The sequence below is a fragment of the Taeniopygia guttata genome, chromosome 1 (genome assembly GCF_048771995.1).
Source record: "Taeniopygia guttata chromosome 1, bTaeGut7.mat, whole genome shotgun sequence".
Taxonomy (NCBI): Eukaryota; Metazoa; Chordata; class Aves; order Passeriformes; family Estrildidae; genus Taeniopygia; species Taeniopygia guttata.
Window position 1 is genome coordinate 4,409,445 of NC_133024.1, and position 24,505 is coordinate 4,433,949.

The window sequence follows — 24,505 nt, forward strand, 5'->3', positions numbered from 1 at the left end:
ATTACAAGACAATAAAAAGCAAAGAATTATGGATGTCCGGATGCTCTCGGACACTAAGTCACGAAAAGCATCCCTTGCGAACAAAGGAATAACTTTAAAAGCAATAGCCTGTTGCATATTCATATATCCTTCATGGTTATGCATACATTCTATTTAAAACAAGAACTCTGTCTGTTGTATGTCAACTGTTACCTTTAATCCCCAAGGTGTTTTCGAGTCTGAGCAAGGCCTGAAGAAATTAGCTTCTTCTGATAAGAAAACCATAAATTCCTTTTCTTTGGAAGATTAGGTGTTCCTCGAAGCGAGTATCTCATCCCTAAAAAAAAAACCCTACATACATAGTCTCTATTTTAACATCATGTTGTGACCTAAAACTACATTTATCACACTACTTAAGAGAATTAATACAGCATAACTTTCTAACATTACACATATAATGCTCATTGTAACATTTGTGAAAAGCCAATCATAAAATATGCATTTTTCACACTTATATTAAAGAAAAGGTTCATCATGTGAGATGAGTGTGTTGTATAAAATTTGTTTTATTATACCAGACGTAGATGGCATTTTGGAGACGTTGCTCTTGTGAAAAAATGCATATTTTATGATTGGCTTTTCACAAATGTTACAATGAGCATTATATGTGTAATGTTAGAAAGTTATGCTGTATTGATTCTCTTAAGTAGTGTGATAAATGTAGTTTTAGGTTACAACATAATGTTAAAATAGAATTCTGCGATATTTGTTACAAGCTCAAGCGAAAAGATGAGATAATCAAGAAACTCTTCACACAGAGATGTCAGCGAAGGGGGCCCATAAAAAGTTACTGCCTCCTTATCAGGAAAGACAAACATTCTTCCACCTTCTCTACATCTTTTTGGAACCACCAAGATTAAGGAGCAGAAATTGACAAAAACCATAAAAGTTCTTAATTTGCAAGGAATTTATGCATCATGTATGAGATATATGAATATGTAACAAGTGTATTGTTTTAAGGTTATTCCTTTGTTCACAAGACATGCTTTTCATTAGTGTCCTCATTAGTGTCCGAGAGCATCTGGACATCTGTAATTCTGTGCTGTTTGTTGTCATGTAATTGTCCTAATTCTAAATTTTATTACTCTAATTGTATTACTATTTTTATAACCATTTTATTATTATTAAACTTTTAAAATTTTAAAAACCAAGTGATTGGCGTTTTTCACACTCTGGAAAAATTCCGTGAGCTTCTAATGCAATATTTCTGTAGCGCAAATCCCTATAAAATAGAATTGGTAGCAGGTTTTTGGTATCCTCTGGGGCAGAATGGGGGCGTTGGGAAGCCACCACAATATCTGAGCTGTGGATCTCTGTAGTTGAGGATTTTTTCCTGGAAACAGCAAACTGCAGTGCTTACTTGGGCACTGGAATAAAATGTCTTTTGCACCAGCCATATTCACAACACTACAGTGGCAAAAGTAGCTAGAAATTTAATTTGCTGTGCTAGAAAGCCCATGGATTTATTAAGTTCATTTTTTCCCAACAAGGCCAGAATACATACATCCTCAGCTACTACTGCATGTGTGAATTTTTGGACACTACTGTCATGGTAGTGGGGAATTACTGTGATTTCAGCACATTTTTTACCAGAGGGCAGCTGATCTTTGCTGAAGATCATCTAGGTTTCATTTTTCCAGATTTTGGCGGAAGCCTTGGTAACATTTAGAAATCAATATATTTGTATGTACCAGCTCCTTTTTTTTAATTTATTTTTTTTTTAACACAACACTCTCCTATGTAGGATTGTGAATTGCTAGTTTGTGAAGGCAAGGTTAGTTCTCTTGCACAAACAGCTGGATAAAGGAGTTCCTGGGCAGATGACATGAATTATTTGCCTGTGTCTGTAATAGACAGTCATGAGAGATATCACTGGAAATATTTGTAATTTGGAGAAAAAGGCTTATGGTTCATTGCCAAGGGGCTGACGAAGGGAACAATGTCTGTACAACAGCTGATTCAATTGTTCTCTGGCTGAGTTAAATGGAGTTCGGTACCCAGCTTGCAATAACCAGTGTGCTTAAATCTATTTGCAATTGCAAATAGACCCCATTAATTCCATCATTAGCACATGGCTGATTTCAGTGGGAAAGGTCACAGTAATGGGGGGTGGGAATGTATTTAAGTCTTCTGAAAAATTAAGTTTTGCTTTCTAGCAAAACTGCTCCATCATTGATTACAGTTGTATCAATATGACTATTTAAAATAGAAATAGTCTTTCTTTAAAATTGCAGCAGCTTCACTTCCTCAGAGTTTCTCTGGCTTCTCAGAATCTTGATAGCCATTCCCTTAAGTGCACAGAGAATCATGGAATCCCAGATTGGTTTGGGTTGGAAGTGCTCTTAAAGACAACCCAGTTCCATCCCCCCTGCCATGGGCAAGGACACCTTCCACTAGACCAGTGAGATTATTTGCAAGAACTCATAAGCAGCCTCACAAGGAAATGCAGTAGGACTACACTAAAAAAATCATGAGGCAACGTCCTGTGGAGCAAAGGCACTCTAGTAGGGCTCATGTAAGGAACAAAGACTAAGATTTGCTGTGATTCAAATGAAAAGATATTTGCTGTTTTTTCAAATATAATGCCTGGTCTTTACATGCTCCAGGTCCCTCTGGGAACGGCCAATACTGGTACCACAGTAAGAACATTTAGCCAAAGTCAGGAGGAGTTAGGGTGCCTTTTTTTTTCCTGGATATCCAGGCATTTTTTTTTCCTAGCAAACAGCACACCTGTCCAAGTAATGAGCTAATAGCTTTTCCTTGAGAAGGCTGTGGGAAATCATGTCACCTTTTGAGTTACCTGAGACTTTTCCTCATTCTTTGTCTCTAGATTTGCCCAGCCATACAATAAAGGAGATTCTCCTTAGCCCTTGTTTTGTGGTTAATGTATTTATAGAAACATTTGTTTTATTGTCTTTTACAGCAGTAGCCAGATGGGCTTCCCTTCTTCTCATTTTCTCTCTGCCTCATTACATCCTTGTTGGTTTCCTGACTTGCTGCCCCTTCTTCCAAATGTTACTGTGGGAACCCAGGGCAGGGGGAATATCCTTGTCTGCCCTGGGGTGCTCTGACTCTGACTTTGACCCTCATTTATGGAGAAGGCCTCCTAAGCCTCAAAGTAAACTAGAGACCATAAAAATGTGAAATAGATTGTAGAAATTGTAGAGAGTAGTTTAGTATGTCACATGGGTGAGAAATTTAGATTTTAGGATTTTTAACATACTGTAGCTAGGCACAAGATGGAGGGTACAGGGTGTTGTCTTAAGTTCCATTCTTCTTCCTTCTTTTTCTTGGGTTTGGGTGGTGTCTTGTAATTGGGCAGAAAAATCCGCATTGTGGGTCTTTAAGGGTCAGCTATTGGGTTATAAAGGGAAATAATCTAGGTGCCACTTCTTAATTGGGTAGTTTAGTTTTTGATTAGACTTAAAAGACCTTGTAGCATGAGTTTGTTGGCCATTTTTGTGCTGTTTTCGGGCATGCAAGGTCTGGGTGCGGACAGTGTGCTGAAGTCTTGATAAGATAACAGTAAAACAAGAACCTGAAGACCAAAAAAGTCCTGTGGGTCTGCTTTTCCTGGCACAGAACTGCTTCAGGAGGGTCTCCCCCTGCCAGGGGAGCCCCCGGGGATTTGGCCAACGTGGGACCCACAAACGCACAACTGGTGCCCCACTGTGAGGAAAATCCAGCTCTTCACAGATCACCCCACGAAGTCCCTGGAAGAGAGCCAGAGGTGAAAAGACTCAGCCATTCAACATCTCAGGTCCTGGTGGCCACAGGAGTCACATCCCAATCTCTGCTGGATGAATCTCAAGAGCTGAACTCCAAATTCGGTAAGCCCTGAAGGTGACAAAAATGAGAGGGAATCTTGCCAAAAGTGATTTGGACACGCCCCAAAAATTAGAATCCCTTGTGAAACAGCACTAATTAAAAGTGGACAAAAAGGATTTTGAAAATTTATTGCTTTGGGCAAAGGAAAATTACCCATTTCTTAAAGAGAAAGATTTATTTCAACCCTGGTTTTGGGCAGATGATATCAAGCTATATGAGGACGTGGTAGCCCACGATCCAAATGCAGCAGCGTTGTTTGCGGCTTCTAGAGCGCTCTATCAAGTTACATATGATGCAAAATATTTGCAAACTGCTACATATCACAAAAAATAATCCTCAGACACCCGAGAGTTTTTCCCCCGGGGGAAGAAGAGCAGGAGTCTGCCGTCCCAGAAATAAAGGAAATGGACCCCGAAACACAGCGGCTTCCACGTTTAAAATTACTTATGGTAAAGATGATGAAGAGGACATGTCTTTTTATGAATTTCTTACATCTCTGTGTATCCCTGAGGTGGGAGAAGGGGGGTTGGAGGGGCCATTCCGTTCCACTTTCCCCGCCCTGGTCCCAACTCTCGGAGGTGTCACCAGCGCCCAAGGCGCTCGTGGCAACGCCTTCGGCTGCCAACCTCCAAAAAAGACAGCACAGGATGTACAGAATCGTCCACGATCAATTGAGGCCCTCAAAGCGTGCCTTGCAGAAGAAGAGCAAGACACAATAGTCATCATTCCAGGAAAAATTGACTTGTCAAGCCAAGGCATAACACAATTGGACAGGACATCAGCACTCAAGCCATGGAGGATCAACAACAATTTCCTGCATCACAGGAGGGCAGCGACACGAATGTTATCTCCATCACAGCAGGATAAGGCATTCCTATTTCATCCAAAGAGACACCTGGCTTCTGGACATCAACAGACACTTCCCCAGGACATTGGCTGAGCTTTTGCTGAGTGGCAGCTGTGGTGTCAGGATGCAGCTGTGTGTGGGGTCTGTGGGAGGCTCTCCCAGGGATGGAGGCTGGAATTAACCAGGCTAGGGGGTGCTCCACTACTTGCCTTCTTCTGGCTCCTAAGAGTCACTGTGGGACTGGGGTGTCCCCAGGGGGCTCCTGTGGCTCCCTGGCTGAGGGCAGCTCATAGGGGCTGCATCTGCAGGCTTCTCCATCCCCCCCCATCCCTATCCCTCCCACATTCTGGGCATCCTGAAGTGTGATGCCCATAGCCCAGAGGGGTTTGGGATCTGTTCCCCAGCCTGTCCCACAGCCCAGGGGGGTTGCAGCCCCCACAAGCACATGTGGGAGCCAGAAGGGGACTGGGACACAAGAGCAGGGCCCCTGCCAGCACAGGATGGTTACGGTGGCCGCCTCATGGAGCAGCAACAGATGGGACTCAGCAATGCCATGCTGAGAAACAGCCCCAATCCCCCCAGGTGCAGAGAGGGATGTGATGGCCCCGTCTTCCATGGTGCCTGCACCCCACGGCTTCTCCACCCACCCTCTCCTCCAGGGCAGGGCACGGCCATTGCACCAGGTATTCCCTGGGCAGAAATGAGACTGACTGTAGCTCTCGAGCCCTTCACCAGGCAGGAAGGGGGTGAGGAATGGATCCTGCCCTTCACGGGCACCAGGGCTACCTCCTCTCCCTCCCTCCTCATCCCACAGGTGCCCTCTACACCCTTGGGCAGCACCATCCCCAGGATGCAGGTGACACTGGGCAGCCTTGATGTACTTTAATAAACTCTAGGGTCTCAGATCCAGCTATGGGAAGAGCTGGTTCCAGCCCAGGCAGTGCTCCTGACTCAGCTTGGGACACCAGGACCCCACTCACAGTAGGGCCAGCACAGGGCAATGCAGTTCCCAAAGCAGGTCACAGAGACGAGCCTCACGGGAGGTATCACATGTAGATGCAGCGGTGTGGGGCTGTCAGAGCAGGGAGCTGCACTGCAGGGTGCTCACCCAGCACAGCAGTTGTTCCCCCATCTCAGCCCAAGCCCCCACTCTTCCCAGTGACAGGGGCCAGTGCTTGGGACGGCCATCGCACCTCCCTGGTGTCGACACCAAGGGGACTGAGCACCACGCAGGTGAAGTTGGTGTGCAGGTGCTGGTTGTCGAAGGAGCTGAAGTGCAGGTCACGGCGCAGCACCGAGCCCGAGCCCTGCTGCTCCTCTCTGTGGACCCAGCGGGGACCGGTCAGTGCCCTCTCCACATGGGCAGAGCCCTGTCCCAGCCAGGGCTGCCCCACTGTCACTGCCCCCCTGTCCCCATACTCACTGCACTGTCCCCTCACGCACAGCCCCGTCCGGGTGCAGGCTCTCCACGAAGGAGCTGTTCTCCAGCCAGTAGAGCAGCGTCAACTCTGGAAGCTCACTCAGTGCTTCACATGACACAGTCACACTCTCACCTGCAGCCGCAGGGGGTGTGAAAGTCGGGGGGTTCAAGGATCTCCAGTGCCCCCCAGGCACAGACACAGCCCCCCTCCCTAACTAAGGGGAACATTCCCCCACCTCATCAGCACCCCAAAATCTTGGCTGTGGGTGGAGGATTCACCTTGTGTCTGCTGGAGGCTGGCAAAGGAGCTGACCCCCACTGCAGCCTCCTCACCCTTAGGCCCTGCCAGGGTCTCTCACCTGGGCGAGGAAGCTCTGCTGGCATCTGCAGGATGGTGATGCTGGGTGGCTGCAAGGCCATGGCACCTGGGGGAACAGAGAGGGGTGAGGTGGGAGGTCGAGAGTGACCCTGAGATCACACAGTTTTAGTGGGTGAGGAGGCAGGGTCCCACAAAGGGATACAGGCACTGCTCATCCCCAGAGCCCTGAACAGGACTTTTGAGGGGCACAGAGCCCAGGCTTGACCTTAGGCTCCCCGACCCCCCAGTAGCCCCCACTTACCTGTGCAGCAAGCAGCCAAGCCCCAGCAGAGCAGGAGGATCCAGGCAGGGCTTCCCAGGGGCTCTGCAGACAAAAACGGAGCTCAGTGCTGGGCACACAGGGATGCTTGGGATGGTTCCCCCAGCATCCCTGAATCTGGGATGGTCCCGTCCTTTCAGCATCCTCCCAGCTGGCCATGGTATCTCTAGGACTACCCAAGTCGATGATCCCGTACCCTCGTATCCGCCCAGCACCCCCCGAGTGTGGGATACCCCATACCCCCCAGCATCCTCCTCCCGGGGTCACTCAAGTCGCGGCTGGTGCTCCCTAAGGCTGTCCGCCCAGCGCTCCGGTACGTACGGAGAGCGGCGGCGCTCGGGACCGCGGCGCTTTAAGCGGCGGCCCGGGGCGGGGCGGGGCGGGAGGCAGCGCTGTGATTCACCGGGAGCCGCCCTCGGTCCCGACGACGTGGCCCGACGCCACTGCACGACTGTGTGTCGATGGGTCCTGTCCCGACATGTCCCGAGCCCCCTGAACGTGCCTTGTGTCCCCTGTGCTCTGTGTCGCCTGCACCTGGGGATACACAGCCCTCAGGCGCTCCCATGATCGGCATCCCCCCACCCCTGGGGGAGCACCCATGGGCTCGACAGGGATGGAGGAGTGGAGCCCAGCTGGGGCCCCCAGGGTCTAGCACAGGATTCTGAACATGCTTTTGCTCCCCGATGCTTTGGCATCAGGGACAAGGCAGGGGTCTGCACAGGGTGAAGCCCCCAGGAGACTGAGTGAGCCTGGGTGTTGGCCCATGGGTGTCCCAGCTGGTGGAGGACAACAGCTTTGCAGAGAAAAATCCCCAGAGCTTTAGTTCTTGGCTGCAAGAAGCCGTCTCCTGTGTCCCACAGCAGCCCCTTGACAGCAGATGTGGTTTCAACAACCCACTGGTTACAAAACCAGGGGCGAGGCCCCACACCCCACTCCCCAGCAGCGTCAAGGCTGGGAGCCAGTGCAGGTACAGCAACAGGGCAGAAGTAGCCACCCGAGTCACAGGTCCTGGCAAGTCTTGGAAAAAAGTCCCTAAACTCCCAGTGAGTTTTGTTATACATTCCCAGCAGAGAAGGAAGGTGGCAGGAACAGGAGTGTTATTTTGGAGACCTGGCAAGTGCAATACTTCCCAGCAGTGGCTGTGTCCTCCTCACAGCAATCCCTTCTGTCAACTGGGCAGTGACAAATCACAGGCAGCTCCCAGGGCAGCACCCAGCTCCTCTGCCACCTTCCTGCTCCCACCAATACCAATCAGTTTAGCTCTGGATACTGCTGGGTGAAAGAGGTGGACAGGGAATGCAGATGGCTGCTTAGTCATCATCCACCCAATAGCCTTCCCCTAGGAGCAATGAAAGGAGGAACCTTCCATGCCCCATGCAACAAGGAAGATGATCAAGAAAAACCCAGGGCCACTCCATTTCCAGGGCTCTTATTTTGGTGTTTGGCACAACACTGTAATGTGGTTTCACCCAAAAGAAAACTCAGAGGACGCAGCACAGTGCTGGGGCTCCCCAGGGGGAACACAGCCCACGCAGCACCCACAGCCATACCACTTCCCAAATCCCGAGCCAGAAGCTGCCTTGCAGCCCTCCACCAGACCCCAGTGCCCTCAGGGAATATGACTCAAGTCTCCACATGCCAAAATCCCACCACTGGCCCTGGGACTGGGAACTCTGCCCCCACCCATTAGCAAAACTTGAGCCCAAGGCCACTTGCCCCAGCAGGATTTGGCATGGCTTCTCTACCCGCAAAGTCAGGAGCATGTCATGGAGTAATGCTGGGGCAGGGAAACGCCAGCACCAGCCCAACCTTCACTCCATCCCTTTTATTCCAGTGCCAAGTGAGGGTGGATTTACGCAGTGAGGGCAGACCTGCCCCTGGGGCAGGGGCACCTGCTCTTGGCTGCTCGTGATGTACCATTACTGTCACCCAAAAGGGCGCAGAGAGGAACAGCACTGGCCCCACTCCATGCCTTGGCTGACCCCCCCGAGCAGTCAGGGGACACCGCTGGACTCCAGGGAGGAACACAGAAAATTTGGGAGCGTATAAAAGAGTCCCCCAAGGCAGAGCCCACCATCACCACGCTGGAGAGCAGCCTGGTTCCTGCTGGCATACTCATGGTGCCCAGAGCAGACCTGGCAGCCGGGGGTCGCCAGGTGACCTTCCATCCTCTTTTTCAGGGCACTGGGCTCCAGCCTCTCCTCCTCAGCCCCCATGTCCCATCCTCGCTGCCAGCAAGGCTGCTCCAGGGTGCTGGCACTGGGAGCTGACAAAGCCTTGGCCCTTCTTGCCATGGCCTCCCCCGACAGAGTGGCAGGAAGGAGCTGGAGAACAGCCCTCAGCCCAAAGCTCAGCCCAGCAGGGCACTGCACAGGGCTGCAGAGGGACAGGGAAAGGGGACAAGCATCTCTTTTTGGCTGCAATAGAAAGTTTTAAATATGCTCATTAAAATAATTGCTTTTTAAAAAAATCCTCCCCTAGCCCCAGCAGGAGGGGCCCCGACGTTGCTGTCCTTGGTGGTGGTCAAGGTCCTGAGAGGTGACGGAGCAAAGCCAGCACCCCTGGTGGCAATGTCCTCTCGTGGTTCCGTGGCTCCCCACCGCCTGCCCTTACTCCAGCCCGAGGATGTAGTTGATTCCCTGGACCAGTCCAATGATCACCGGCTGCCAGGCCACCAAGTAGCGCAGCCAGTCCAGCAGCTGCCCGTACATGACATGTGGCCTCTCCCAGCTGGGCAGGAAGGAGTTAAAGAGTCATGAAGAAATGGGTGAGAGGAGCATGGCCCACCCAGAAGCCACCCAAAGGTGCCCCAAAGCAGGGACAGAGAACACAGGTGCCCAGGGAGGGACAGACAAGCACCCAGGGAAGGACAGACATGAGTCCTCATGGAGGGAAGGCTGTAGCCAGGCTTGGCTTGGGTTTTGCAGGGTCTCTGCCACAGCCACACGCTGCAGCAACTTACTCAGGGTACCAGCAAGCCTCTCACCCCTTGTGTGTTCTACCCACAGCTTCCCTTCCCAAAGTGCTGGCTACCAGTGGAAGAAAGGATACGGATTACTGAACATCCTCTTGAGATCCACCTTCTCTTTGCAGTATGGACACGTCTGCTTCTTCCCGACAATGCACCAGCCCCGGATGCAGAACTCGTGAAACCTGGGGAGTGGCATGTTAAGGGGAACTGGAAGAAGAGGGGGATACATGGCTCAGCGTGGAGGAAACCACCAAGGCCAAGGAAGTCCCCCCAGAGCCATGGAAACATCCCCCCATGAGAGGATGGTGCATTGCACAATCACAATTCCTATAAGGTGCAGCAGCTTCCAGGGATAGCGGAAGGAGCTCATGGGGCAGCAGAACAGAGCCAGGGTGGCAGTGTGAAGGCCCTGACCTTCATTGAAACAGAAATTGAAACTCTTCAGTGATGGTGCCCAAGCACTGAGAAGGTTTGGATAGACTGGGAGAGATCTGTGAACTGCATGCATTTTGGAAGCCTTCTTCAAAGGTTTCCTGGAGATTAACATTTAAGGAATTTCCCTGTAAGGGTCTGACTTACAGGTGCTTACTATGTTCTGTCACAAGGATTTGCACAACCTGGGCACAGCCTGGAGAAGTTACAGGAAAACATGAGGTGGCTGTAGCTGACTCTGCAACACACAGAGGTGTCACAGAGCAAATAGACCTTCCCCAGAATATCTCTGCTGCTCAAACCATGGAAGAATGCCAGGCAGCAGGAACAGGAGTCACTTCCTTGTCAGCCCTGGAGCCATAGATGCAGGAGTGCCCAGTCAGCAGTCACCCCTGAGGACCACCAGGAGCACCAACCAGCTCCTCTGGCAGCCACACACCACCTCAAGCTGCTGCAGTCCCAGGCCCTTGCACACTGTCAGCCATAAATCTCACCAACAGCTCCCAGGAGTTAAATTTAGGCTCCTGTTTTGCCAGCATGACCTTTGCTCAGGCCCAGTTTGGAAACCACCTCGCAAGCAGTAACACACACAGTGCCAGAGGACATCCCATCTCTACACTGAATCACCACGGGGAAAAACCCTGACTTGATGCCCCAGCTGGGACTGAGCACCAACCAGGACTTCCAGTTTTAAAACCCACTTCTCATCAATCAGCTGACACGAAGGGCTGAGTGACTCCAGCGTGCTGGAAACCCTGCAGGAGTTCTAGAGAAGGAGGAAGCTGCTGGGCTGGGGTCAGAGCAGGTAGTAACCAGCAGCGCTGGACCAGGGAGCTGTTTTCAGAGGGGCCAGCAGTGTTTCCCCTTGATTCTTCCTTACAGACACTCAGGACCCACAGCAATGCATGTCTGATGAGGGGCCAGTGTGGCATGAAGCAGGAATGCCTCATGTCCTGACCTCACACCATCACTTCCACCAGAATATCTGCCGGGGGCACTGCCAGTCAGATGGGTCGCAGCAGATTTGTCAAAAGCAGGTAAAAACTGCTTTTGACAAATCTGTGCAGCTCCATGACTCAGCAGAGGGAGCTGGGGATGAGAAGGAAGAGGAAACAACCACTTGTGAGTGTCAACGAAGTAATTTCAGCGACACCTCTTCCCATGCCAAGTCAGTGATGACACAGGCATAGATCACATGCAAATTCAGCCAGACAGCCCCGAGTCCCAGAACAGGCATTTCTTCACCCAGTGCAGGAGAAGCCATGGGGCAGAGCTCCCTGCTGCCCACCCCAGCGTAGGGCTAGTGAGGCAGGGGGCTGGCACCTGCAGAGAAGGATACACGTGGTTGCAGGAGAGGCGGTAGGTGTTCTCGATGATCCCTTCCTCGTTGACATCCACGAAGATCTGCTGGCCACAGACGGCACAGACGCTGTCAGAGAGGTGCTTGGTGGGCATCCCTGAGGCGCTGTAGAACTGAGCAAGGGCAGAGCAGAGGGAGAGCAGTGACAGTGGCAGGGCACGTGTCCCACACCCATGGTGGCACAGCTAAGCTCTAAGGAGGGCTGGGGTCAGCACCCCAGCAGTCCAGCTTTGGCTTTTGGGGCTTAAAACCTTGTTACAGGTTTGGCTGCAGGAAACAACTACAACAGGACAGCTGCTCAGTGATGCAGTGGCCCATCTCACCCCAGCCCCATGCACCCCTTCCCCATGTCAAGAGGCCAGCCCTCTTTGCTCCCCAACAGCCAGGTGCGTTTTCAGCTGCCTGCCAGGGATGTGCACCCAGGGCAGAGACTGGGGGAGAGAGCAGGACAAGCTGGAGGTCGCAGCTTTGACCCAAAATGACAACCTTGGGCTGCCAGTCAGACACAGCCCCACCTCCAGCCCTGCAGGTCCCTGGCACTCATTCAGCAAAGCACAGAGCAGCCACCCCTCTCCATTTCCGAGCCTCATGGCTCAGCATAGGCCTGACACAACACGGAAAGTACAGTCACAAAACCAGGTCCTACACACTCCAGTTGCAAGGGACCCCTCAGGATCATTGAGTCAAACTCTCTGCTCTACCACACTCCCTAAAACTAAACCATATGACTAAGGGACTCTGAACTCTGGCAGACTTGATGACATGATCATATCCCTGGGGAGCCTTTTTCCTCTGGGTAAATAACCTTTATCCCATGTCCAACCTGCACTTCCCCTGATTCAGCTTCACTCCTTTTCCTCATGGCTGGACAACCACCTCCCCTGGCCACACACTGATGCTGTGCCTGATGCACCCCAGCACACACCTGGCCCCTTTTAGCTGTCATGACACACTACTGACTCACATTCAAGTTGCTGTCAATCCTAACTCCCTAATCCCTTTCCACAGAACTTGCTCTGGATTCTTGTTCCCAAATTTGTACCTATAACCAGGATTACACCAGCCCAGATGGGGAATCTGGCACTTGCCCCTGTTAAATGTCACACAGCTGGTGCTTCCCCAGCTCTCTCTCCAAGGAGGTCACAGCTCCTCCTGGTTTAGTACCATCAGCAAAACATGCCTCTGGTGGGCCCTGGCACAGCTTTGCTCTGAGCATCTGACAGAGCCCTGAGAATCTAATAGAGATCTGAGCTGTGTCATGGTGTACTAGTGACAGGCCAGGGGTTGGAGCTGAACCTCAAGGAGCAGCAGCAGCAAGCTCAGGAAGATGGAAACACAAAGTCCAAGACCCTAAACAGCTGCTGAAAAGAAGAAACATGACCTTCTTCATTGGTATCCTAGGTCATGTATTTTTGGTGGAGTGGGTTATTTTGATACCAGATGAGTGGGCTACAGATTTTAGGCCACTGCATCCTCTGTCCACAGGGACAGCTGAAGTTGAGCAGGTACAAGGAAGGAAGTCCCCAGTGTGAATCCTTCCCTGGTAGCTGCAGGTCACAATACAAGCACATGGGTGTCAGAAATGGGAGTGCTCATTGGCACTGGAGATTTTAAATGCCCAGGAAAAGAAATATTTGTCAGTTTAGCAGGGCTAAACAGATCATTCCACTTCTCCACAGAATCAGAAAATGGCTTGGGTTGGAAGGGACCTTGAAGGTCACCCAATTCAACCACCTTCCATGGGCAGGGACACCCTCCACTAATCCAGGCTGTTACAAACTCCATCCAATCTGGCCTGGAACACTTCCAGGGGATGGGGCAGCCACAGCTTCTCTGGGCAATCTGTGCCAGTGTCTCATCACCTTCAGAGGAAAGAACTTCTTGTCCTGGAGATGGGACCCTGCAGAGGCTGCGCTCTTCAGGAAGGATCTCAGAGCAACCCTTATTACATTTGATCCAGGGACCCTTCCTTGGTGGGGGGAATTCCCATTTGAGGGAAGCCAAAGCTGCTGCTGAGACCAACATGTTTCAGGCCTCCTGATATGGGGCACAGCTCTGGCTTGGGGGACAGTCCATCGAGAACTCACCCCGATGGTTGAGGCCATGTAATCCGCACACATCTCAGCAAAGTCCCGTTCCAGCACTCCGTAGTAAAGACCATAGAAGAGGAGGGAGATGCCAAAGTCCATCGCATCTTCTGGTTTGATTCTACAACAGGAAAACCATCAACAGGGCTTTTTCTGAGGGCAAAGCCACTCTAATCATATTCTAGAGAATGTATTATTCCAGAGAAGTACTTGAACTCTCTAATGATGAAGCTGGTTTGGGCTAGAGTCTTCTGTCATCCTCCCAGGAGTGAAAGGACACTCCAAGTCTCTTTGGCCCCATAAATCAGTTTGTCAGGTAAACTGATTTTCCAGAGTAATAGCCAAAGGTGTGTTCCACCCTATCAGCCCAGGAGTGGGAGCTGAAAGATTCACTCACCTGAATAATAGGTTAAGTCCAAAAAGCGTAAACATGACAGCCATGTACCCCACAATCCCAGTAGCATAGCTGATCTTGTATATTAGTAGAAACCATTTATAAACCAGTCTGTAGAGAATTAAAACAAATAATTTAATTACTTCATTTTTTCCTGAATGAAAGTGTGCCAATCATCTGAAGAGTTTTATTTTTCACACCTGTTGTGTTTTTGCAGACACTTCACCTACCCCTACACATGGGCAAGAGTTTTACATTCAACCTGTCACAGGGTGCTTGCAGTCTTGATTTCCAAACTAGAAACATTATGATCTCCAAAGGCCATAAGGAAGCGTGCTGGGAATAACTCGGGTGAGGACACCAGCCCACATGGAATCCACCTTTCCATCCCCCACCCAGGTACCAGGAATAATGGGCTGGCTGCCAGCTGCTAGTTAAGTGCTTCACACCCTTTCACATGTGCAGGGCTCTCACACTCCCAGGGTGCAAAGTTTAACACACATCTGTAAGGATGTGTAAGGATCTGTAAGGTGCAAAGCTTAACACACATCAGGGAAACTGGAAAGAGATCCTTGTAATGGTTACCCTGGGGCTGAGGAGTTTCCCAGGAACAGCAGACGAACCTGGGTGTTGTCTGTACCAGAGGTTTTCGAGTTGCCCTGAAGGTGACAAAAGCTGTGACTGCTGAGAACAGCACCCAGATCACCAGGAACCGCCACCAGTTCAGCTTGATAGTGAAATACAGAGGCACTACCCACATCTGGAAGAGGGTCACCATCTGCAGGAACAGAGGAAAGGCATTTGGAGCTGGTTCTCTGCTCTTCAGACATCAGAAACACACTGTCAGCCGTGGCAGCCATTCTCCTGCCTGCATCAAATGGCCCTGAATTGCACCAGGAACCTGGGGAGGTTTGACCTGTGACACCTAAAGAGCTCAAAGCTCAGCACATGAGCAACTGAGGGAGCTGGGGAGGCTCCGCCTGGAGAAAAGGAAGCTCAGGGAGGACGTTCCTGCTCTCTGCATCTACCTGAAAAGAGGTTATAGCCAAGTGGGGCTCGGTCTGTGCTCCCAGGAAACAAGTGACAGGACTTGGAAAAGGCCTCAAGTTTTGCTAGAGAAGTTTAAGGTTGCATATTGAGAAAATTTCTTCCCAGAAAGGGTGGTGAAACCCTGGCAGCCTGTGACAGCGATGGAGTCACCATCCCTGGAGGAATTTAACAGCTGTGTGGATGTGCCACTTGGGGACAAGGTTTAGTTCAGGGCTTGGCAGTGCAGGAGTTGGACTCAATGATCTCAGAGGGCTTTTCCAACCCAAACAGTTCAGTGGTTTTATGAGGGAGTCAGAAGCAGCAGCCACGTGATTTCTGGTAGCAAAGGGTACAGCTGGCAGGAGAATACAGGAATCATCTCTAGAGGAATGTATGGGAGATGATCCACATCACTAATTCTTGGCAGGATCCCAACACCGCAACCACAAACACCTCAGGCAGGTTTTACACAAGGCAGGAAGGTTTTGGCTTGCCTCTGCACTACAGCCTATTCCCAAAAGGATCTACAGCTGTGCAGCTGAGCTCCCATAGTGCTGCTGAAGGGAAAGAGGCAAACAGGTTTGGTTTAAAGGTCACAGAGGACTACAATATTATTATTATTATGACAAGGAAGTCAGAGTAACTAACAGACCCAGACAAGCTGGTGGCATCAGCAAGAGGCAGGTCTGCTCAGCAGAGTGCTGCAGGAACCATCAAACCCAGCTGCCAGCAGCAAGAAACCCCCATTGCTTCCAAGGAAGCACACAAAAAATGCAGAAAATGCAAAAAAAAGCACACAAAACCCCTGGGATCTGCTTGTCCATCCCTGATTGAAAGCACCATGTCACACCGAGTTATCTGCATCACTTCCAACAGAAACCTGAGGCCTTCAGATTCATCCATCCTCATCCCTAGCTAGAATCCCCGATGTGCTGGGAGAAACAAGGAGTGCTGGGAAAACAAGGGAATCAACACCAGACAATGGGAAACCCAGGAATGCTTAACGAGGGCATCGTAGAGGCAGAATGGTTGGGGGGTAACTTACGTTGTAGGAGCGAGGGTGCCGCTGCTTCCACTGAACCAGGAGGAGCTGTGCCACCACCAGCGTGGCAATGAGGATGAGGACCATTTCGGCATGCATCGCCTCGTGCCCACGGTGCTTGGCATGCATCCGTACATGCTCCACCCTGCAACAACCAGGAAAAGGTGGCTGAAGGCACACTGGCACACACTGCATGCTGGGGTACGAACACCTCAGGAGAGCCAGAAAAACCAGATGGAAAATCAGCACTATGAAGAATTGTGTTTGTGAACAATCCAGAGGGGAAGGGACAAAAGGCTGCTCTGAGACCAGCTCATTTCTACGCTGTGAAAGCCAAGAATACCGCTTTGCCCATCTGAGTGTGAAAGAGGTGGAGAACTCCCACTGACATACCTGAACTAATGAACGTGGAGTGCACATTGGCATAACTTGCAATCCCAGAATGGGCAAGGTTAGAAGTGACCACCAGTGGGGTCAACTCTCTCAACCTTCCTGATCAAGCAGCGTCTTCATAGAGCACACTCCAACTGTTTGACCCACAGTGTATGCTAATTCTCAATACCAAACCCTCAGCCCAGTTTTGGGACCACTAACACTGCTCTCCCTCTAGTCCAACAAGGGAAATCTGGAAGGGTCAGGGTGGAGACTGGGGAGAACAGCTGACATCTGGCAAAACCCCCAAAAACCCAGCAAATTGCTTCTCTCCACCCTGAGCATTCTGGAACAAGTTATTTCCAGCCTGATACTTGCCAGACACCTGGGGTTTCTTTGCCCAGCTTGTGCTGTTTGACCAAATAACAAGGAGGAATTAAGAGCTGACAGATATTGATGAGATCCCCTGTCAGTTATCTCCTCTTGAGGCTAAACAGCCCCAGCTCCCTCAGCCTTTCCCCATAAGAGAGATGCTCCAGTCCCTTCACCATCTCTGCAGCCTCCACAGGACCCACTCCAGGCTCTGTCTCTCTTGTCCTGAGGAGCTCAGAACTGGACAGAGCACTCCAGAGGTGCCTCACCAGGGCTGAGTAGAGGGGTAGGATCACCTCCTTTGACTTGCTGGCAATGCTATTCCCAGTGCATGCCAGGATCCATTTTGCCTCCTTGGCCCATAAGGCACTGCTGGCTCAGGGACAGTTTGCTCTCCACCAGGACCCCCAGGTCCTTCTCCATAGAGCTGCTCCCAAGTCAGTCTCCAGCCTGTGCTGCTGCAATACTGAGAGCCCAGTCTGACTGTGATTTTCAATAAGCATCTGGATTAAATTGGTTTGGCTAAGGAAAAACGAGGAATTTTTCAGGCCCCTTACTATAAGGCAGACATTGAAGGGCTGGAGGGTGTCCAGAGAAGGGTAAAAGAGCTTGAGAAGGGTTAAGAGCACAAGTTTGGTGAGGAATGGCTGAGGGAGCTGGGGGCGCTCAGGCTGGACAAAGGAGGCTCAGGATCTTCTTGCTCCCTACAAGGCCCTGACAGGAGGGTGGGCCTAGGTGGGGGTTGGACTCTTCTTCCAGGTAACAAGTGATGGGACTAGAGAAAATGGCCTCAGGTTGTGCCAGGGGAGGTTTAGGATGGATACTGGGGAAATTTCTACACAGAAAGGGCTGTCCATCCCAGGCACATGCTGCCCAGGGCAGTGGTGGAGTCCCCATCCCTGCAGGGATTTAACAGACATGTAGATATAGCACCTGAACAGATGGTTTAGTGGTGACCTCAGCAGTGCTGGAGGAATGGCTGGACTCTATGATCTCAGAGGGCTTTTGCAACCTTAACTATTCTGTGACTCTATATTTAGCAGCAGTTTAAAAGAAAAAAACTATTGCCTTTTAAGACAGTTCATACTTCTCCCTATGAAAAAATTGTGATCCTTTCCTGCTCTACTGTGATCACAGGCTGTGTTGCTGCTTGCTCTGTTCAGTAGCAGGAGCTCAGTTGAGCTGTATGCTTCAAATCAGCTCCCAAAACTCACCTCCATCTCTCCTCTGGGGACAAGTGTGAAAGATCGATCTAGGGAGAAAAAAAAAAACCACCCATGAAATCAGCTGCTAGGAAACTCTGGATTCAAATACTTTAAATAAGAAACCTCCACATGTCCACAGTGCCAGCATAGCCCAGAGCTGTCCTTCACCTTCCCAGGAAGAGCAGAGACTCTCCCCTGCTCCTCCACCTTACGTACACTCCCACATTTTATTGGAGCTGAGGCTCTGTCCAACATCCCATGTGACCAGAACAAAAGAACTGGCTTAAATCCCAAATTCACAATACAGCCAGGTGTCTCAGGGCACTGAGTGGTGATCCCAGTGAAGCCAATGCTCCCACCAGTGGTAGGACACTAGGCTGCAGGATGGGGGACAGTATGTCACACACCAGAAATAAATCAATGCCAAAAAGATTTCAAACTCACAGTAAAAGAAAGATTTAGGCCTTGCTTTGCTGAGATAATTGAAAAATCCTCCCAAATATCACAGGCAGGAGCTACTGAGAGCAAGGGGAGCTGCTGTCATTAGTTATGATTGACAATAGATACTTGTATCCCATCTTCTCCAGTAAGATTCACAAAAAGCATGAATACTCTCGCTTTTGGATGGGGGAGGAGTAAGGGGAGCTTCAACACTGCAATTCTGCTTTCACCTGGAGCTTTATATAGAATCATAGAACCACAGAATGCTTTGAGTTGGAGAGACCTTAAAGCTCATTTTACTCCAACCCTCCTCCCATGGGGACACCTCCTCTAGACCAGGCTGCTCCAAGCACCATCCAACCTGCTCTTGAACACCTCCAGGGATGAGGAGTTCACAGCTTCTCTGGGCAAAACCTTCCCTTGATATCTTCACCTAACTGCTGACAAGCCTCCAGCACTGGTCATGTCCCCACACAGGGTCACTGACCAGGCAGCACACCCTGACCCACAGAACTGGGGAGGGAATCCCACAGCTCTTCACATCGTATTTTCTTGGTGAGACACAAACTCAGATTAAATCAAGAGCAGCTCATCTGGGCTGGGAACATACATGTGGGGTTTACAAATCTTCACAGCGCTGGAGACACTCCAGTATTGCTGAGGCATTGGAGGTGAAGGTTGGAAACAAGCCATAGCACGGACTGTGTACACAGGAACGAGTTCCACCTCACCCCACTGGATACAGGGCCAAGGCTTGGATCCAACCTTTACTGCAGCAGCAGCCTCACCTGCCTGATCACCATCACAAATCTCCCAAGCAGCAGCTCTGATCACAGCCAGGCTCAGCTGAGGATGCACAACCGCCTCATTTCCTCTGTGGCACCTAATTTTACCCCAGTGTGAGGAGGTAGGGAAAAACACACCACAGCAACCCATCTGCCTGATGTGGAACATCTGCTGAGCTTCACTCCACAGCAACACCTGCAAGAATTTCAGCCCTTGAGAATCAAGTCCTGAAGAAAAACTTTCAGGACTTAGATGCAAAATCTAAAGCTAAGAAAATCCTCATTGGAGTTCACTGGCCCGTGTCAAGCCAGGGGAAGGTGGTGACAACCTGACACCGAGAAGGGTGTTTGTATTGACCAAATTCCCTGAGCACCTCTGTTCCTAAAGCAGCCACATCAGTTCAGAAGTTGCAATGTAATTTGGAGCAAGAACTGCTCCAAACAAACAAGAAAACAGGATATTTTAAAATGTTTGCTGGTCACTGCACACAGGAGACACTGAGAAATCCCTAGTGCCTGTTGGCTCCAGCACAGGTCAACCCCTCTACAAGCTCTGAGAGCCACCTGGGTGCTCCCACTGCCTCCCACCATGAGACCCCCACTCCTCCCAGGCTCTGTCCCCACCCTTGCAGGATGAAGACATTTGATAAGCACCTTCCAACCACAGCAATAATTTTCATTCCTACACAGTGGCTCAGCTCGCTCCTTTGTACCACACCAGCAGCCACTCCACAGAGACTGGGATATTTACCAGCCTCTTTCCTTTGGCATCTTCCCTGAATCTCCAAATTGTTCCAGCAAATGCATTCAAGATGCCTCAGCTCCAAACCCTGTGAAAACACTGCTGGTGTTGCTCAGAACGTGTTTCTTCTGAGCTGTGCTCCCAAGCCAATCAGGGATCCGTGGCCCTGGACACAATTTTCTCTCAAGTACAAGGACTGAGCTTCACCAGATTCCCCAGAGCTCAAAGCTCCTGAAATAACTTTATTAAGCAGGGGGCAGGACGTGACAGAAGAGATGTTGGGAGGGATCTGATGACTGTCAGAAAGGACATAGCAGAGCAGCCACCCTGAGTCAGACCTTCCAGTTAACTCCTCCTTGACCTGCACACTCTCTTAGCACAGAAGTTCTGGGTTAGAGGTAAAATGCACAGCAGTGATGAAGGAAGCACCTGCTCTTGCCAGCAAGCATTTATTCCACTTCTAGTTCGGGGTTGTCTGATTTTAACATGCAGTTTTTGAGTCTTTTGGGTCTCTTTCTAACCCCAACAGCTAGGTAGAAGAACCTCTACTCCTAAATCTCCCTTTACCAAGAGGGATTTGACAAGAACATTTAGGGTGACTGAAGCAGCTGAAGATCAACTCCACCCTACTCCTATTCCACACCAATACAGGACCCAGTGTGCTACCAACTACAGCTCTTAGACAAACTTTTTGTTTTAAAGAAAAGGAATTAAGAACAATTCTTCTGCTCTCCTCTGTAACTCATGATCCTCTCAAAAACCACAGCCTCCTCTGGGTGATGACTAGGAGAAACTGGATATCTAGGACTAAAGTTTAATCCTCTCCTTGGTGGTATGGCCTTTGGAAGAACCTTGTGCCACACTCTGGTTTTCTGCAGGAGCTGATTTCCCAAAGCCTCCACAAACCTGTGATCCCCACCACTGGGACAGTCACAGAATAACCCCCCCTAGAAAAACACAAAGACTTTGATAGTGCTTAGTATCAAACTTAATACTTCTACATAGATTTGATCCTAAAAGGACAGGGACACCCCAAAAGGGATAGGGAGACCCCAAAAGGTCATGGGCAAAGCTGGTGCCCATGTTCCTCACAGCCCAGGGAGCTGGGAGGATCCCTGGGCAAACACACACATTGCTGTGAGCTGACTGTAATCCACTTATGCTCTAAATCTCCAAAGGAGGCAAGAAGAATGCCTTGAGGATGGAGAATGAGCAGCTGCTGATTTCCAGAGCAACTGACAGCCCTGATTTCACTTTTCCCATTGCCCCAACTTCAGTCTTTGTCTCCCAGCACCTACCAGGAATAATCTGAAATAAAGGGGAAGATAAATCTCTACAGTGCTGTAAGTCCAACCAAGGCAAGTTGGGACAAGGAATATTCTTTAGTGAAAGTCTGAAGAAATTCTGGAATCTCAATTCTGCAATTTTTCCGCTCACAAAACGCAGGAACAAGGAGCAGGGAGTGGAAATCCCCCAACTGATCAAACATTTGGATAACTGGAAATTAAACCTTTTCCTCTGCACAGGCAGAGCCAGGGCCATGGGACACTTGGCTTTATTCTGGTGGAATGTTAAACTGCTTTCAGGTCCCCACCACGAGTGGCTCATCAGCAAACTGCTCTGACCTCAGGACAGCACAGGCAGATAGTTTTTTGCACCAACAATTTGTGGAATCACAGGAATAAGCACAGTCTTAAATGCACCTCCTCATTCACGACCTCCTTGTGATACCCTCTCTGCCAGCTCCTGATGGAATGAAAAGTGGTGATTTCATTTCTGAGGATCAGAGATTTAGATCTTCCACATTTTTACATACAAAGTCACCAACGAATATCTTAAAATATAACTAGCAGCAACTCAAGAGTGACCAATCTGGGGTTTAATCCTCCCATCACCCCACAACTGGGCCCTGCCAGGAATCTTCTCCAAAACAACCGTCAGCATCTGACAATTTTTAAGCCACACCACCAGTTCTTGAGGAAAGGCACAAAAAAATTACCTGACTGTACCAACTAAGTGACTTATGACCCCTGTGCAGCCACTCCCACAGTGCAGACAGGATGGAACCAAGTACTCCTGGTTCTCTACAAGTGGAAGAAAAACTCCCAAGCATGAAGCACAGGGCACGGTGAAGAGCCACTGCAAAGCCCGGGCCAGCACCGCTGGAGAGTGGCACTTGCACTGTGACAGACGCACCCACCCTGCTTCCAATTCCAAATTTCCAGACAAATTTTTTCTTTCCAGTTTTGCAACTTTTCATCCCCAGGAGCATTTAAAAGCCAGCATGGGAACAACAGCTGAGCCTCCACCCCTGCCCTTCTGCCCACACTGTCCCCTGCCCCATGGGCCCTCCGAAGCTCCCAGGGCCACCCTGCCCGGGGACCCTCAATGGGATCTCCCCCACCCTAACACTCCCCACAGCTACTTCCCCCAAAGGTCTACAAGCTCAAAGCGACCCAGAGTCGCCGCCGTCCCATTCCAGGGACCCTCCGAGCGCCTCAGCGCACATCCCTACACCGTTCTCCCGGAGCTCGCGTCGCCCAGGCCCCACGTCCGCTGCGGCTCCCTTTCCCCAAGCAGCCCACAATGCTGAAGCAGCTCATCCTTGCCTGCACTCCCCCGCCCTACCCGGTTCCACCGAACCCGCCCGCCGGCAGCCCGTGCCCCGCACCTCCTCCGCCTCACGCTCAACGGGGCCGCCAACCTCCACCTCCAGCACCGCCGCCATCTTGCCCCGCCCCCCTAGCGGCCAGCCTCCTCCGCCGCCGTCCACCAATCACCGGGCAAGCTGCCGCACCTTGGGCCAATCACTGGACGCGGCGCTGTCCCGGTGGCCAATCAGGAGAGGGAAGGAGTGGAACGGCTGCCAGACGCGGCACTTGGGGCGCATAAGGGCGGTGAGCTGTCAGGGACGGGACTTGGCTCCCGCTTCCAGACTGGGCAGCACCGGCAGCACCGACCGCCTCGCACCGCCGGTACCGGCAGTGTCAGTGCTGCCCCCGCCTCGCGCTGCTCCGAGAGGGCGCAGGTGGCTGCCGAGCTCCGCCCGCGGGGTTGTACGCGGCGGTGTCCGCGAGTCCCGTCAGGCACCGCGGCGGGTCCGCGCTGGGCGCGGAGCGGGGAGCGGCGGGCGGTGAGGGGAGCGCTGAGGGGGTCAAGTGATGCGGGATCGGTGCGGTGAGGGGAGCGCTGAGGGGGTCAAGTGATGCGGGATCGGTGCGGTTGGGGCTGGGCGGTGAGGGGGTCAAATGATGCGGGATCGGTGCGGTTGGGGCTGGGCGGTGAGTTGGGAGCTGTGGGGTGAAGCACCGGCTTGGTGAATGGCGTGGAGAGGCTGTGGGGCAGAGACAGGGTTTTAATAGGGCTGGGAAAGTGGGGAACGACTATAGCGATGGTAGAATAGCTCTGAGGTGTTGTTTGCGGGTCTGGGAACACGGGCTGTAGGGCTGAAGGGATTTGCAGGTAAGGACTGGATGTGGGTGGTACCCGCGGGGCAGAATGGGGTGTTGTGGGGTGAGCTGGGGGATTGTGAGTCAGATATGGGGGTTACTGCTGGGACAGTAACCTGAGGGGTGGTGAGATGGGGCTGGGGGGCTGCTGAATGTTTCCAAAGCCAGGAGATGCTCAAGGTCATCAGACTCTCCTCTCTCCCCACCAGGTACCGGAGGCATCCAAAGAGAAGTTCCACTCTGGCAGAGTGTTGTCTCCAAAAGATCCTGAATGCTTCTGGTTAAAATCAGCTGTGTAGTGTCCTTCTCCTCCCAGGTGCCTGGGGATTTCCTATGGGGGGCTGTGTGGAGGTGATCCCTCTGAGCTGCTAGGGTCTCAGAAGAGGTGGGTCAGGGCACGACAGGGTGCAGTACTACCTCTCCTTGTTAAGCTGAAGAGAAATTATTCATGTAATCCTTACTCTCTCAAAGTGGGATGTCGTTCCTGTAGGTTACAGAGAATTCCGTGCTTCTTCCTATGTCCAGAACAAGCTAGACTGGAGGGGAGGGGTTGGTACATGATGCTGTGTCCCTGCTGTGTGTGCAGGACCCCAAGGACCTGACAGAGAACCTGCTGAGTGAGGATAGCATACAGCCCTGGCTTGGCTGCCCCAAGAATCACCAGCAGGCAGCTGAGTGTGGAGCTGCGACTAGAAAGAGCCAGTCCCATTGGCTACACTGACATTGATACTTTCCTGTTCCCCATTCCCATGCAGGAACCAGCATGCCAGCAACTGCAGGGAGATACCAGGGGCCCTGTCCTCACCTCAGTGCCTGCAGCAGGACAGCAGAGATGGGGACAAATCCTCGGTCACCACCCTGAGGGCTGAACCTGCAGTACTTCAAGGGACAGAGACACTGCAGCCCCCAGACATTTGTGGCAAGGCTGGTGTCAGGATGGAGAAGGTGCTTCCAGCCCCATAGCCAGGCTTGGTGGGGTTTGAAGAACTGTAATGGCAGGGGTTGCTACTGGAAAAGAGTAAATTAAAGGAGAAAAAGAAGACAGAAATCTG

At 51.1% G+C, this 24,505-nt stretch overlaps 2 protein-coding genes and 1 long non-coding RNA gene across 19 annotated transcripts; 1 reads left to right on the forward strand and 2 right to left on the reverse strand.

Moving 5' to 3' along the window:
* Window positions 1–3,748: 3,748 nt before the first annotated feature.
* IL18BP (interleukin 18 binding protein) lies at window positions 3,749–8,057 on the reverse strand. Of its 6 annotated transcripts, none has more exons than XM_072918960.1 (6): window positions 7,013–7,162; window positions 6,755–6,817; window positions 6,494–6,559; window positions 6,138–6,267; window positions 5,908–6,034; window positions 3,981–4,558 (listed from the first exon to the last, which is right to left on the reverse strand). In XM_072918960.1, exons 1-6 carry the CDS (start codon window positions 7,020–7,022, stop codon window positions 4,535–4,537), a joined length of 420 nt encoding a protein of 139 aa, XP_072775061.1. In that variant the 5' UTR covers window positions 7,023–7,162; the 3' UTR covers window positions 3,981–4,534. The 6 variants fall into 6 exon arrangements, with proteins under 6 accessions (XP_072775090.1, XP_072775061.1, XP_072775039.1 ...); XM_072918938.1 differs by having other exon boundaries at window positions 5,823–6,034; XM_072919028.1 differs by lacking the exons at window positions 3,981–4,558; window positions 7,013–7,162 and adding an exon at window positions 7,176–8,057 and having other exon boundaries at window positions 5,582–6,034.
* Window positions 8,058–8,185: 128 nt separating this feature from the next.
* RNF121 (ring finger protein 121) lies at window positions 8,186–22,977 on the reverse strand. Of its 8 annotated transcripts, none has more exons than XM_030266861.4 (9): window positions 22,802–22,977; window positions 18,046–18,083; window positions 16,091–16,232; window positions 14,640–14,794; window positions 14,020–14,127; window positions 13,623–13,743; window positions 11,515–11,648; window positions 9,824–9,925; window positions 8,186–9,502 (listed from the first exon to the last, which is right to left on the reverse strand). In XM_030266861.4, the coding sequence occupies exons 1-9, from the start codon at window positions 22,892–22,894 to the stop codon at window positions 9,382–9,384; spliced, it is 1,014 nt and encodes a 337-aa protein (XP_030122721.4). In that variant the 5' UTR covers window positions 22,895–22,977; the 3' UTR covers window positions 8,186–9,381.
* LOC115498571 (uncharacterized) lies at window positions 22,795–24,501 on the forward strand. 5 transcript variants are annotated; one of them, XR_003963876.4, is made up of 3 exons: window positions 22,795–22,901; window positions 23,663–23,769; window positions 24,209–24,501. It is a non-coding gene; the product is annotated as an uncharacterized lncRNA (long non-coding RNA). The 5 variants fall into 5 exon arrangements; XR_004369663.3 differs by having other exon boundaries at window positions 22,856–22,979; XR_003963861.4 differs by having other exon boundaries at window positions 22,901–23,032.
* Window positions 24,502–24,505: the final 4 nt, after the last annotated feature.

Bases quoted from the DNA above. Each gene is read 5' to 3' on its own strand.
- IL18BP (XM_072918938.1), bottom strand. The intron at 6,560-6,754 runs GTAAGTGGGGGC...CTGTTCCCCCAG, and splicing joins CTTGGCTGCTTGCTGCACAG to GTGCCATGGCCTTGCAGCCA. The intron at 6,268-6,493 runs GTGAGAGACCCT...CTGCGGCTGCAG, and splicing joins AGCAGAGCTTCCTCGCCCAG to GTGAGAGTGTGACTGTGTCA.
- RNF121 (XM_030266740.4), bottom strand. From the start codon at position 22,117: ATGCTTGGGAGTTTTTCTTCCACTTGTAGAGAACCAGGAGTACTTGGT. The intron at 18,084-22,003 runs GTAATTTTTTTG...TTTTCTCCCTAG, and splicing joins CACTTAGTTGGTACAGTCAG to ATCGATCTTTCACACTTGTC. The intron at 16,233-18,045 runs GTGAGTTTTGGG...TGGTTGTTGCAG, and splicing joins TCCCCAGAGGAGAGATGGAG to GGTGGAGCATGTACGGATGC.